At 33.6% G+C, this 14,046-nt stretch overlaps 1 protein-coding gene across 4 annotated transcripts in view; it reads right to left on the bottom strand.

Annotated features, from left to right (window-relative positions):
- Positions 1-269: 269 nt before the first annotated feature.
- The window catches only part of LOC100891997 (scavenger receptor cysteine-rich domain superfamily protein), a 43,388-nt gene continuing 29,611 nt past the window's right edge, over positions 270-14,046 (bottom strand). The window contains exons 6-10 of one of the 4 annotated variants that reach the window (XM_030982781.1): positions 13,651-13,824; positions 12,117-12,167; positions 9,353-9,440; positions 6,524-6,538; positions 270-5,113 (exon numbers count right to left, since the gene is read on the bottom strand). In XM_030982781.1, the coding sequence (XP_030838641.1) occupies positions 4,948-5,113; positions 6,524-6,538; positions 9,353-9,440; positions 12,117-12,167; positions 13,651-13,824 (494 nt within the window). In that variant the 3' untranslated portion in view covers positions 270-4,947. The remainder of the gene's footprint in view (positions 5,114-6,523; positions 6,539-9,352; positions 9,441-12,116; positions 12,168-13,650; positions 13,825-14,046) is intronic. The other 3 variants (XM_030982782.1, XM_030982783.1, XM_030982784.1) reach the window with 3 other exon arrangements.

Here is a 14,046-nt window from a genome sequence, read left to right as displayed (position 1 = left end):
AACTATATGCCCAAATGTCTTTCATTGGCACTATGGAAATAACGTCTCGTGTGCAATTGACATTATATTAAACAGATCATTCAAGACCATATTATTAGTTAAGATCGAAATGGGGATTCTGGAGAATTTTAGTCTTAGGTGTGCAAAGGTACACAATATCAAAGTATCGAAATGCTGACGTCAAGACAACGGCCTAATGAAGGACACCAGTTAACACAAGCTTGTACGTAATAACGCATTGATGGATTCAGGGCAGGATTCAGGGCAGATAGAAACATGGGTTGGAACTTTGTCAAACCTTCACACGTTGTGCAAATTGAGATCGAAAAACAATTTTTTTTTTTTGGCCATTTCAACGTGTTGCCAATTTAGATAAGTTAAAGCTTATTTCCTTTTTAATCTTCTTGTCGTCAAACGCTTCATGGTTATGCAGCAAAAATTCGAAAATGTGTGCGCAGATATTTTTGCCTTTTCTACTCCTGCATCTGGTAAACTTTGTTAGGGTTCTGGAAACACCAAATATGGAATTACTGTCTAGAAAGGGTTAATTTTAAGGGAAGCGTTTCACTGAACCATCAACAGTTTAAGTTTGCCGACATTCCGTTTGCACTCTTGTTAATTTTAACGAGATATCAGGGAACTTACACTTAGGCTGATTTCATCAACGTTTCCCAGATATGTCGGAACGTCATACGCCTCGAAACGTACGAATTAAGTGTCACCTCGATACATTGTATAATGATTTAGCACAGCCAGAACAGTATACACAGAAAAAATAATGAGGATTATAACCTTTCTCCTAAGAGATCAATAATTTAACTACTTGAAATCTATATACAAAAAATGCAAGTGTTTTTCTCTTTATAAATATTAACATATTCTATCTTATTTCAATCAGAAAAAAAATCACAAGTTGATCAAAGACGACTTATTTTTACCATTTCACTAATATTACTGACATCTACAACCAACGCACATAGTAAACATGTGTACACGAAATGTAGGCTTAAGGAACATCATATGGTAATCACACTATCTACATTATCTAGTATATCTGAACAAATAATTAGAAACATTGCACATCAAGATTTCATATTCTTATACATGAACGATATTTACAACACAACGCATGCAGCTGTAATGAAGTATTTCAAAGCCGATCTCATCACAATCAAAATTTACAAATTCATAGCATTAGACACCTATGTACAAGATAAGAATAAAATATCAAATGTATTGACAACCAGTTAAATTTTGATAAACTTTCTATGATTAAATAGACATAGACATTAAATAGCTCTGATTTCACAGGTAGAATTTTAAAAATGTTAAAATGTTCTTTTGATGAGGTAAGATGTTACTGATCTATGTTTTTTGTATTAAAACCAGAACGGATATATTTCAGGATAAACTAAATTCCCTAGCTTTCAAGAGTTTAATCCCGTACTAGATACGTAACATTGGAAGAACAAGAAATATCAGAAAGAAAGAGAAAACACACTGAAACTTCTAACCCGAAATCAAAATATATATATACAAATGAATTAGTTCTTAATGAAATAAGTTTATACATCTGAAAACAAAATATCTTAAATCATGTATAAAACATAAATAAGTTTTCTTTCGCTTTCAATCAAAAAATAACTTTCTAGATCTGAACAGATACGTCAAAACAAAAGGTTTTCATAATTACCTAGCGGTATAAGAGTAAATGTGAGTGAATTAATTTGAGAAACTGGATTATTTTATTTACCTATCCGAATTTGTGTAGTTTAAAGTGAATGCCATTAGATGCTTAGACTTTCAGTATAATTTCCTCAAATCATTCAAGTACAAAACGGTATACCATCAAGGAGATGAAACTAATTGAACACAAATCAAATGGAATAAACGTGAAACCACTAGGTTATTTAAGTTAAACATACTTGTAGACCATCAAGGTTTGTCTAGTTCAAACAGTATAAATCCAAAGATAAGTAAATAAATCAAGGCATTTTGTGACTTTCATTCAACGACATGCAAAGGTCGGGATTCTTTGAAATGTTGCTATTCTATAAAGATGACTAATTCGCAAGGTTTCCCAAATTGAAATATTTTGTTTCCTTATTTCTACTTTTCAACTGTCTTATCTCTCGATCTATCAAGTTTTATGAATAGATACATACCCTAAAGAAATACCAAAATGAGTGCAAATAATTCTTGTGTGGTGCGTAGATTTAGGAGACATACTTTTTGTATAAAATGTAACAAAGCACACACCCATATAAATGTATTTAGAAAAGACGATACAAGTGGATGAGTAATAGTAAAATATTAATAATAATTATGTTCGTCACACTTTCTATATGCGTGCAAAACTTCAACAACAAAATGTCTTTACAACATTGCAGCATAAGAATTTGTCTTTTAACCATCGTTTATTCAACATTCCAAATTCCCAAGAATCTATATAGAATATGAACTGAGCATTACTAAAAGTTCGCATAAATTAAAAACAAACATGTTGGTTTAGTGCCCTCTAATTGCATCCTTATGATATCCCTTTGAATAAACTTAGAAGGGACCAAACATAATTTTCTTGATTATGACACCGTACTATGAATTATTCCCCAAGGTTAAAAAATACAATCGTATTCGAGATCGTCTGCCAATTATGTATCACAACTTACTGTAGAATGGTCTATGCTATTATTTACTTCCATTGACTTAATATTACAACTAAAATAGGCAATTTATAAAAACACATTATTTCTTAGCACCAATTAATTGTAAGTCTGTTTCTGTACTACCCACCCTCCAACATCTGTATACTTAAATGAATATGGCAAAAATCACACTCGCCTTGAATTTCCTGTGATTTGACCGGATAATTTCTTCTACAAGTTTCCTAGGTTCAAAGGACAGACAAATACTAGTTCCCTTCAACATCTATTACTATATATCAAGTCTATATGTACATAAGTCAGTTAAATCGATACTAATGGCTTTACAAACCAAAGGCCTAGCACTAACGCTAGACCTTCATATTCTAATATCTACTTTTTCAAAGATTGAGACAAACATGAGGAAGTTTAAGATAGTAGCGCTCAGATCTAATCTTGTAAAATGACGACTAAATCCTAATCACATGATTGGCTTAGAGGAGACATGTGACCAAGCATTAATTGTGTTGACGCATAAGCGGTCAATAGCACTTTCTAATGACTGGTCGATTATTCGTTTCGCTCTTTACCTTTGCAAGTCATCTATACATGTAGATAAAAGGGATATGTGTGACTATTCTCAAGTTATCATATAACAAGGATTCTCGTCGTCATTTCAATGAAAAAAAATCTACACATTATATCAGACTGTTCTAAAGGTAAAGCGTGTATGAATATTTTGAACGCCTCGACCGATGTGTACAATTTGTCTTTGAGAATCTTTGTCGTGACATAGACACAAGTTCTACGTGTCATGACCTTGTCCATATGTTTATAAGACAATATTCTTATTCATCTAACACCACAGTAAGGGGAGGGATTTTGAAAGATCCATTTATAGAAATATTTTAACAACTAACTTTAACTAAGATTATAATTTTTCCTTGAATCTTAATTCTAAAATTGAGTGAGCAGTACATTATGTATCTTATCAAATCACACGTCAAAGTGATAATTAATAACTTACACAGTAAAAACAAAATGTATCAATTTGTATCACTCTTTCTTAGTTAATTCATCACACCTATCGATAAAAACAAGATCATGTTATAAATTGTTTGGCATAAACATTTATGACGATTATCGTAGACTTACCAATAATGACTAAGAAATCAAATAATGGTCTATATATACCTATGACAATGTCATTCTTGAGTTTATAACCTATCTCTATCTCTCTATACTAACACATGACCAGTATATGAATGTAAACAGCTAAGCCCATCTAACAAAATAGCTAAAGTGTACTCTTAGCTTCCTAGCGCTTTGCAACGGATAAGCTTGCATTTTTCTGGCTTTAAACCCGCTGCACACGAGGCGTTAACTTGATTTCGTTATTACCTAATCAAACCTATATGGAGGCAATGAAATCTAACGGCAACAGCTCAACGCCTTGTCTGCTCTCCACATTTTGCAAATCACTACTTGTACAATATCCCTCGTGCAAGGCGCGTAAAAGACTGCATATTTAGCTTATGCTGTCCTTTAATTAAATGATGCCCCGTGTGCAAGGGGCATTATAACAATTTTTAATTTTTTTTTATAAACGCAGGCTAGAACGTTGTTCTAGCATAACATCATTGCATTCATTAACGCAAATATCGTTCCCGACTGTACAAGATGGAGTCTACATTATGGGTTCTAGAAAAGGGAAAATACCAAAGTGCTATTTTGCTTTCATTTTATTACACGTATAAAAGTATAATTCTTCACTTTCCGATAATTAATTTGACGAAACATTTAGGATTTTTATCTGAAGCTCGAATTGAAACATTAGTTCGTTTTTCTGAAAATTCCAGCAATAAATTTTATTTACAAACATGAATATTCTGTTATTTATGCATTATTTATTTGCGTTGATAATTCGCTAGTTTTCGGTCGAAAATCCGAAACCTTACGCGCTGCCATAGCATCCTGATTTAAGGATTGCCTCGGTAGCTAGAGATTGCGCCTGGACCCGGGTCTGGACCAGCTCTGTACAGTTTGAAATAACGCACCGTGTGCTTCGGTCCGATTCCTTTGCTGATTACGGACTCAATTCACATAGTCATAAAGTAGAGCTAGCTGTTCAAAACGTACATTTAGACCCGTACTGCCAGTACATATTATGACCGAATCTGCTAGCCCAGCCTTGAAAGAATAATATATTGTATTTGTTTGGGGAACTCATACTGTGTTAGCCAAGTAGCAAAGCTGAGTATAGCATCGGCGCTCATGGTAACCGAGTACCTGACATGCGTCTACACTAGACATCAACCTCTGAAGCTAGAGGAATGACTGCATCTCTAGCCTCTTCATCTACCTCTCCAGCATCTTCCATTCCTACAGCCTTGTACTCCTCCTTCGACGGGCTAGTCTCCCCGCCATGGGCATGTGGCTCCCCGCTGTCTGTGTTGATCCCGTAGTATCTGCTGAACACAGGTAAGATATAACGAAAACGGTAAACAGTTATAAAACGATTTAAAAAAATCTTTCACAAGAAGGATATATTTTGAAAGATACCACTTTGGATTTAGAGCCATTCCGTCTTGCGTTATTGTTGTTTTTGTGTAGTAAATATGATTATTGACAATTCACGGGGTTAAGTCGATATCTAGTGTAGAAATGTGTTATAAAAAAACAAGGTAAAATTTCATCAAATCCCGATTAGCACAAACATGGATATGCATAATATGGAACAACGTAATGTATTTCCGACATTATCCGATGTCGCCATCTTGCTGCTGTTATATTGGATATCAAATTCGTTTGACAGATATCGTGTATTTGCCCTGCCTTACATTAAACCTGTTCAATGCAAACGTCAGTAAACTTTGTGAGAATGCGACTTCTAGTGATAACTTTCAAACTCTCTAAGAAAACATTGGTATCTCTTGATGACAGAACCATCCTGAGGATATTCTACAAGTCAGTAATAGAAAGTGTAATGCTTTTAATTTGTGCGGTTTGGTATGGTGGGTGCAGACAGGATAATCTTAAGAAATTGCAGAGAATATCCAATCACGCTGGCAAGATGACTGGCGAAGTGACAGATCTGAAACAGGAATGCTTTTGTACAATACTGAAAAAGGTATCCCAGATTTTGGAAAATGGTAATCACCCCCTTCATCACTGCTATACCCTAATGCGATCGGGGAAGCGGTACAGATCAATGAAGACTCGAACTTCACGATTCCTTAATTCCTTTGTCCCGCTTTTTATCCGTAAATACAATGAACAACTCCAGTCAATTTGAATAAGCCTGTATCTTGCCACTTCGCTAATCAATTGCATTGTAACCTTTCCTTTCCAACCAAATGTACCAGTATCACGAGCAAAGAAATAAATAATACCATATGATATCATACTGTATGTTATTCCAAGTTTTAGTTTCATACCGTTTAATTTATGAAGGGAAAAAGAAGAAAATATATAACCGTGACAAAGAATGATACTTGTAATAAATACTGTTGGTAATGATGATGATAAAAATAATAATAATAACAATGATAATAATAATGATGATGATTATAATAATAATGATAAAAAGAATAAACAGATGATAACAATACTATTTTCGAATTCTACGCAATCGTACATTTTCAAAAGTGATGTAATTCCATTTATTTATTCTATTTTCTTATATCATTCCACTATGTAAAAACGATTTATATCCGTGTTTCCATATGAATATGTCATGTACATTTGCTACTGTATATCATTTGTTATTGTAAATTGTTCATGTTCTTTATGTAATGCCAACAACTGAATTTCCAAATGGACCAATAAAATTAATCTGAATCTGAATCTGAATTCATTCTTTAAAATAGTAAAATACTTACCTTTTGAAAGTTTGTCTTTAATCATAACAAAATATGGATATGAAAACGAATACGGCCATTATTGTATTATATATTACTTTATTCATAATTGCAATACACGTCATTTGGCAGATCCATATCAATAGTGAATTCTAAAAGAGTTATACGAATACATTACATGTAAGTCTAAAGCATGTTCGTATTGCTGAAGAGTGATAACGGTTCATGAATAATTACAATTACAAATTAATTTAAAGTACAATTACATTAACTTGATATTGGACGTCATTTGCGTGAAAGCAACGTTATATGAGTTACGTGATATTACAATATTCATTATCAATAGTAGTGGTTAAAAGATTTTTTTTTTTAAATCGTATATTAATATTTGTATTGCTGGGATCTGACTTGTAAGCATATTAAGACAGTGGTGTGCAACTAAAGAAAAACGCTACGCAGTTCTTCGAAGCAGCAATAGCTGGGTTTTGGCATGTTCACATAAAATACAGCGAATTGAAGCTTATAACATACTATAATTGTAACAGAGAAACCTGTCGAATTTCTTCCTATGCTGCTGTTAACATGTGCATAACAATTAGCACGGATAATGTTACGGGAAGACAAAACGAATATTGACTTTGCTCTACCCACTTAATATATTAATCACGGGTAGAATGTGGATTTATCTATAACAAAACTATATAGATGTACAATTTATGTCTAGCTATTTAGTTCCAATGATATTTCACATATACAATACGATGAATTTCAATCATCATTATTGAGTTTATAATTTATACGGACACACAAGTTAGTTTTTTTAGACATTTTATTAAACATATGAACAAATGGTAACGCGTTGAAAACTTTACAAGTGATGTAGAGAGTGGTTAGCGTTCGAGACACTTATAAAACATCAATTTTATATCTATGCAATATATAGATTTTGGGTACATGAACACTATTTTTGGGGGGGGGGTGACTATACTAAGCCGTAGACATGTATACAAAATAGATGCTGGTAAAAGGTTACCCGGGTTAGTTAGTTCATGTTTCGAAATGTATGTTAGTTCAGCATATTCAGTGACAAATGGTGCAATATTGTTATAAGAGGACACTCTATTCTGATGTTGATAGTGAAACCGCACATTTACTATAGGCTTCTATTAGTAAAACTACCTTGCGTTCATTTCAAGTCTACAATTCAATTCATTATCTATCATTTAAAAACATGAATCACTTGACTATAATCCAAAGTGTCATGGGCAGAAAAATAAATAATAATAATTAAAGAAAAAAAATATCGTTGATAAAAACACATTTTGTTAAACTTGCAAGTAAGGTGTTCTACGACCCCAAAATATTCAGCCTTTAAGCATCGGGTAGCTATTATCAGATGTTTGAAAATAGATTCATTAAAATTTAAAACACTGGAAAACCCGTCAAATATGTTAATTAGTGTAATCAATGGTGTTCATGCAAGGCATTGTTGTTACCATGGTGATGTAATATAATACGACGCTGTAGCATCTCCACTTACCACTAGTATATGGTTGTATGCCTCACCCCGACGATTATCACTGAATCAAATCTGATATAATAATATCGCTTTATCATCCCAACAAAATGAGTCTAAAGGGATTTTTTTGCAATAAAAAATGTATACAATACACATTGAGATATATGTTGATATGCTGAAGTTTATGCTTTCCAGTATAGGAAGGGAACAAAGCAAGATGAACTGCACAGTTAACTTATTTGTTTGAGGGGAGGATTAAATAAGGAACTGATAAATACGAATTATTCAAGGGTGAAAACAAAAGAAAATATGTTTGTTTTTTTTTCACTGCAAAATGGATTAATGTAAACAAAAAAAGGTTATTAAATCTCTGTTCATATTTTCGCAAGATAAATAAAACCAAATAGGGAGATAAGGCTCATATTTCTGCAAGAGGGATATAAGTCCAACAAGGATATACGTTCAACATTTTGTAAGAGGAATATATTAAGTCCAAAAAGGGATACCAGGATATAGGTTCATGTTTCTGCAAGAGGGATATAAGTCCAAATGGTATTTAAGGTTCATGTTTCTGCAAAGGGATATGAGTCCAGTAAGCATATGTTTGTAACTACAAACCTTTCATCTTGTAGCAGACTGAAACTTTAAGAGAAGACAGCGTGAAGACAGAAAATGAAAACTAGTTTATAATAAACATTTTCAAACTGTCCTCGTTGATTCTTTAATAGATATGCTATGGAATACCCACGGAATTTAAGGTAATCAATAAGCTTTTTTCATTTCTAATTAAACAAGAACATCATTCTTCAGTTGAAATAGCTCAGAGGTATAACATCAAAGGTCATGATGCTGCAAGGTACAGTATTCAATACCAAGACGATGCACGAATGCACTTTTGGTAAGATATCAATCCTTATTAGGTCCCTTGGATATGAGGTAAAGCGGTATGTCCACTTTGCTCATTTAACCAATTAATTCTCAGCAGTCGGGCAACATAAAACCATTTTCATCGGAGGACATTTAAAAACACGATAGACAGAGAATGTACACTGTTTTGAAGATTACAAGAATCTAAAGAAATGCGGAGAAAGATAAATGAAAATAGAAGTATTGTGTTGTTTTTTTAATTCCTTAAAGCATTTAGTCTTTTTTTTTAATATCCCTGGTTAAATTGTTACTGGAAGTTTTGTTGAAAAGGCCTTTGAGAAAATTATTTTTTAACCCACAACAAAGGGAATACATAAAGCGATTCGACTCTAATTGAAACGGGCTTCATTTGAATTTTTGTTGAAAGGAAAAAGAATAGAAATGATAAATTTCAAAAGACTTACCCTTCATTTTTCTTCTTGGTGTCTCCGCATAGCAGGTAGCATATAGTCAGCATGAACATCAAGAACAACACACATACAGCAATCAAGGCTAGGGAAAAGAAAATATATTCAAGTTAATATCAGATTTGTTTCTTTCTCGAATTAATTTGAACAAAAACATATTTAAAATGCGCCAACCCCACATGACTAATGTGCACAAATAAATGGCAACAGAAAATACACACACATATATATATATATATATATATATATAGATCTACTGGAAAGCAATTTTAAGAAGAAAAAAAAGAGAGCATGTTTACAGCAATATGCACTTCAAATGTTGCGGATATCTTCCGGCAACTGATTCCAAAGGTCCAGCATGTGCAAATGACTGACCCCCCCCCCCCCTACACACGATTTTTTAATTTAAGAAACATAAGCAATTTAGAAATAACATTGTTTTCTGTTTAAAAAAAATAAGAAATATACATGCACTTTGGATCAGAACTAATACAATAATTTAGTGTTTGGTTTATTTTGTAGGTCGTTAATAAAGGCTAATTTCGATATTGATCAAGTGAAATTCAAGGCTGGGTTATTATGCCATCAGACGTTCATTGATTGGATAACAATGCTGTTTGATTTATATCACGCACAACAAACGGCCCTCTATTCAGTGCGGTTTACAATAGAATAGGAACACATGGTAGTGCAAACCATACACTCACTATTGTGAGAAAGGGCCACTATTACGGTATCAACCACACGGTATCAACCACAACGCATGTATAATAATATAGTATCGTGATAAATACAGGGTAACTCCACGTGCCAGCAGAAATATCTACACAAATTATTTCAAGAGTAATAATCTATTTTAAACCCACATTCTTTCGTGGAAAAAATGACATAAAGTTTAGTGTTTAAGTTTAAATCCAAAATAAACTAAAAATCTCTGATACAATATCCATGGTCTACTTGTTGTGCCTTACATAATAATACAAACTTGTTTATGTGATTAAGTTAAACCGTATAATCATAGATGTAAATTTATTAAGATCAACTTTACTGTTTACATGGCTAAATTACATGGAGAGTAAACACCAGAAATGAAGTAAAAAGATAATGTGGACGGGAAATGAAAAGTGGTAAAACGAGAATTTGGATGGACGAATGGAGAACGGGGGAGGGAGGTAAAGAGAGGGAGAGGGAGGGAGAGAGAGAGAGAGAGAGAGCCACGGAGAGAAGGGGATGGGAAAAGGAAAGAGAGGGAGTAGAAGAACTAAGTGGCGCAGAAATAGAGAGGACAACATTTAAAGAGATATAAATAAAAGGTAGAACGATCTAGATCAAGAGAGAGAGAGAGAGAGAGACAGGGGGAGAAAGAGAGAGAGATATAGAGAAGGTGGATAGAGGGAAAGAGAGGCAAGTAAATGGACATACTGCGGCCTGCGCTTAGAAACATGGTATTCAGTGCTTTCTACCTGTTGCCTATTATTTTCCCCCATCATTATTTTTCATTAATGTTATTATCAATATGCAGAGGGTAGGTTTATGAAAACCCTAGTCATTATACATACCCAATTTAAATGTACATCGCGGGTTAAAACTATATAAGCCAATTAAGCGTTGAAGGGATATTTAATTAATAATTTGATACGTGTCCTATACCAGCGCGACTTTGCCTGTGTTACCATGGCAGCTGTTATCATCATACCCATCAGTGAGAGATAATGCTTGTTGAGCTACTGGGAGTACCTCATTATGATTATGAGGGCACTTAACGTATTGGCACGCCTTAATTTATGTACAGTATACAACGGCAGGCATAAGGCCATTTGATAACAACATATTAAGTGATGAAGTACATTACAAAAAGGGGTAAACAAAAATAATAGTTGTATATAAAACACCCAGAATTGTAATTATCTGTCTGCAAATCATGTACTAAAACCAAATAGATGAATATGTTTTGTGTATAGGGTACGTTCATACATGTTTGGCATTTCTTCTGCCAATTCCTTCATTTCTCTGCTCGAAAATAACTTCTAACTCAACACTTTATCGCTGAAGTGATGTCAGTTTTCCTACGCTCATGACTAAAACAAAGTATACAGCCCTAGGTAGTTATTATAACGTCCTGTCACCTCATAGCAATCTAAGAAAAAAAGCTCTCTGTTCCATCCCTTTTCCACATTTCATAAATACGTCGAAATTTCATGAAGCGAAATAATTGTATGCATTTCCACTCTCGTCCAAGAAACTGTTTTTAAGGTTAAATGACGTCAATTCCTAAAGCATGATACGTTTGCCTATCCCACCATTCCAATCATTTCAGAATTAAAGATAAAGGTGAGTTCTGGTAATGCGATTGTATTGTGAAAGAATAGGGGTGGAATGGATCAGAAAAAGTTGATCATGTAGCATGTAAGTATTGGTTTGTGCTGCAAGGTTCTGGAGTCATCAAAATCATAATAAATTTGGCCCAGTCTTGATAAAGTAACAAGCACTGTACATAAAAAGGTGAACATGGGACTACACAGATGGTGTCGGGGCTACTATACCTTGATTCCCTTATCTTTCTATGCTCATTACTCAGCCAGTATACAATTTCTTTCAAAATTGTTTTGGCACATGACATTTATTTGTAATCTTGAACATTCAGTGTAAGTTTCGTTTGATTCTGTGAGAATTCATCTTTAAAAAAAAACAGAACTCAAGTATATCTTTAACGATATGTATGAGGTGCCAAAGCTCCTCCACATCATGTGAAGATACTTACAAATGAAGAGTATTGTTCGTCGGAATTCCCAGGAGTTCCATTTATTGTACACTGAATAGGAACAATAAAAAAAGGGGAATAATTAATAAAATCATTATACCCCACATGACACCCAACACGCAATAATAACAACAATAAAGACTGGAATTTCTAATTTGTGTTTATACAGTATAATACAGCAAATAACTAACACGATAAAAAGGTGTCACGGGCAATATGATCAAGATATATATATATATATATATATATATATATATATATATATATATTTCTTTTTGTGGGGGGGGGGAGGATTTCACTCTATATTACTATAAATAATATTGGTAGATACAATTTATGTTCGGTTTTAACAGAAAGTAAAGGGTGTTAGATTCGTGTATGCCAACACGTATATAATCAGTGCACTTTTAATCAAAGATTAAATGAGACACATTTTTATTTAAAAATATTTCAATATTTCAGGTTCTTATCTTATTTTCGTGACAATCAGATTATAGGAGATGATCAGAAACATTTAAAGGGACACAAAGCAAAAATATTTTTTTTGGAACAAATACATTTTACCTGGGGTAGCCTGAAACTAATCGTTACCTTGGTTTTCTTAGATCAAGTTAAGCATTTCAAAATAAAAAGTAATACATATATACTGTCTCTTTTAATTGCGATAAAGAGGGATCGAGTCGTAAATATGATCAACTTATATTTTGCATTATATAAATATTTTGAAAAATAGGACATAATTGGTATGCCTCTCTACATTGTGTTATCATTATGTCGGTCTCCATTGATTGAGTATACTCTTTATATGTCAGGATGTATAGCAATTGATTAATCAATAAATTCACAAGTTGCTCATTATTATTTTAATAAATGAAATGTTCATTTAATATTCACAGACGATTTTTTTATTTTGATACGTAAACACCTTCGTGTGTAGCTACTTCCCAAAAGTAAATATTTCCTATTGTCTGTATATATTTTGTCTTTCTCAATAAATCTAATGCACATGTTAAATCAATACTACCATTGCTCTGTCTGTTCTGTTGACATGGCTAAAAGGCGAGGTTATGAGCCAATTTATTTAGCAAGCTCCACTCTGCAACAAGTCTAGTCTGCTGAGAACCTTGAATAGGGTATTGTGTGTTGTATCAGCGAAAATTGTAACCATGGTACGGTATTGCAATTAATTTCTGTTCAGTCTATGAATTGATTCCCGCCATAAATGGGCAGGATGCCAAGGTTGTATGGGAGTGCCGGCTGATAATAAACTATGCAGAGCCGTAATAATAATCTCCTGCTCTTGAAGGTGTATCCTTGCTTTCCTTTTAGATATTGTTATGTTCGATCACCAATAATATACTAAATTGTTGTCCACGTGAAATAATGTTTGTTAATGGGGGAATTTTTAGATTTGTATCACTACTGCAAAAATATAGATTTTCGATATATGGAAAAGGGTTTTTATCGTTGTGTTGTTTTGTTTTATTATTTGTTTGTTGGTTCTGTTTTTACTTCTTAAAGTTTGAATACGTACCTATACACCTAGGTTCTGGATACCAGTCTCCAGACTTGGCGCATGTGGCATATTTACGGTATGGCATGAAACCGTGATCGCACTGCACTTCGACAATGTCCTGCGGCCGATACATGACATCATCGATCACCAGACTCCCGTTGGTGATGTCAACAGGTGGGCAGTAACTGTCATCTGGGAGATGAAGAAGAAAGAGTAGGAAGGTGAAGGGAGAGGAGAAACAGGAAGAAGGAAGAGGAGGAGGAGGAGAAGGAGTGGAAGGAGAGGAATAAGAAGAAAAGGAGGAGGGGAAGATGAAGGAGAAGAATATTGAGAACATAGAAGCAGAAGGAGAAGGACGAGGACGAGGAGAAGGAGAAAGAATTTGACAAAATATAGAAACCTTAAAATATTATG

The sequence above is a fragment of the Strongylocentrotus purpuratus genome, unplaced genomic scaffold (genome assembly GCF_000002235.5).
Source record: "Strongylocentrotus purpuratus isolate Spur 01 unplaced genomic scaffold, Spur_5.0 spur5_scaffold_13, whole genome shotgun sequence".
Taxonomy (NCBI): domain Eukaryota; kingdom Metazoa; phylum Echinodermata; class Echinoidea; order Camarodonta; family Strongylocentrotidae; genus Strongylocentrotus; species Strongylocentrotus purpuratus.
This window is presented reverse-complemented; position numbering and strand designations above follow the sequence as displayed.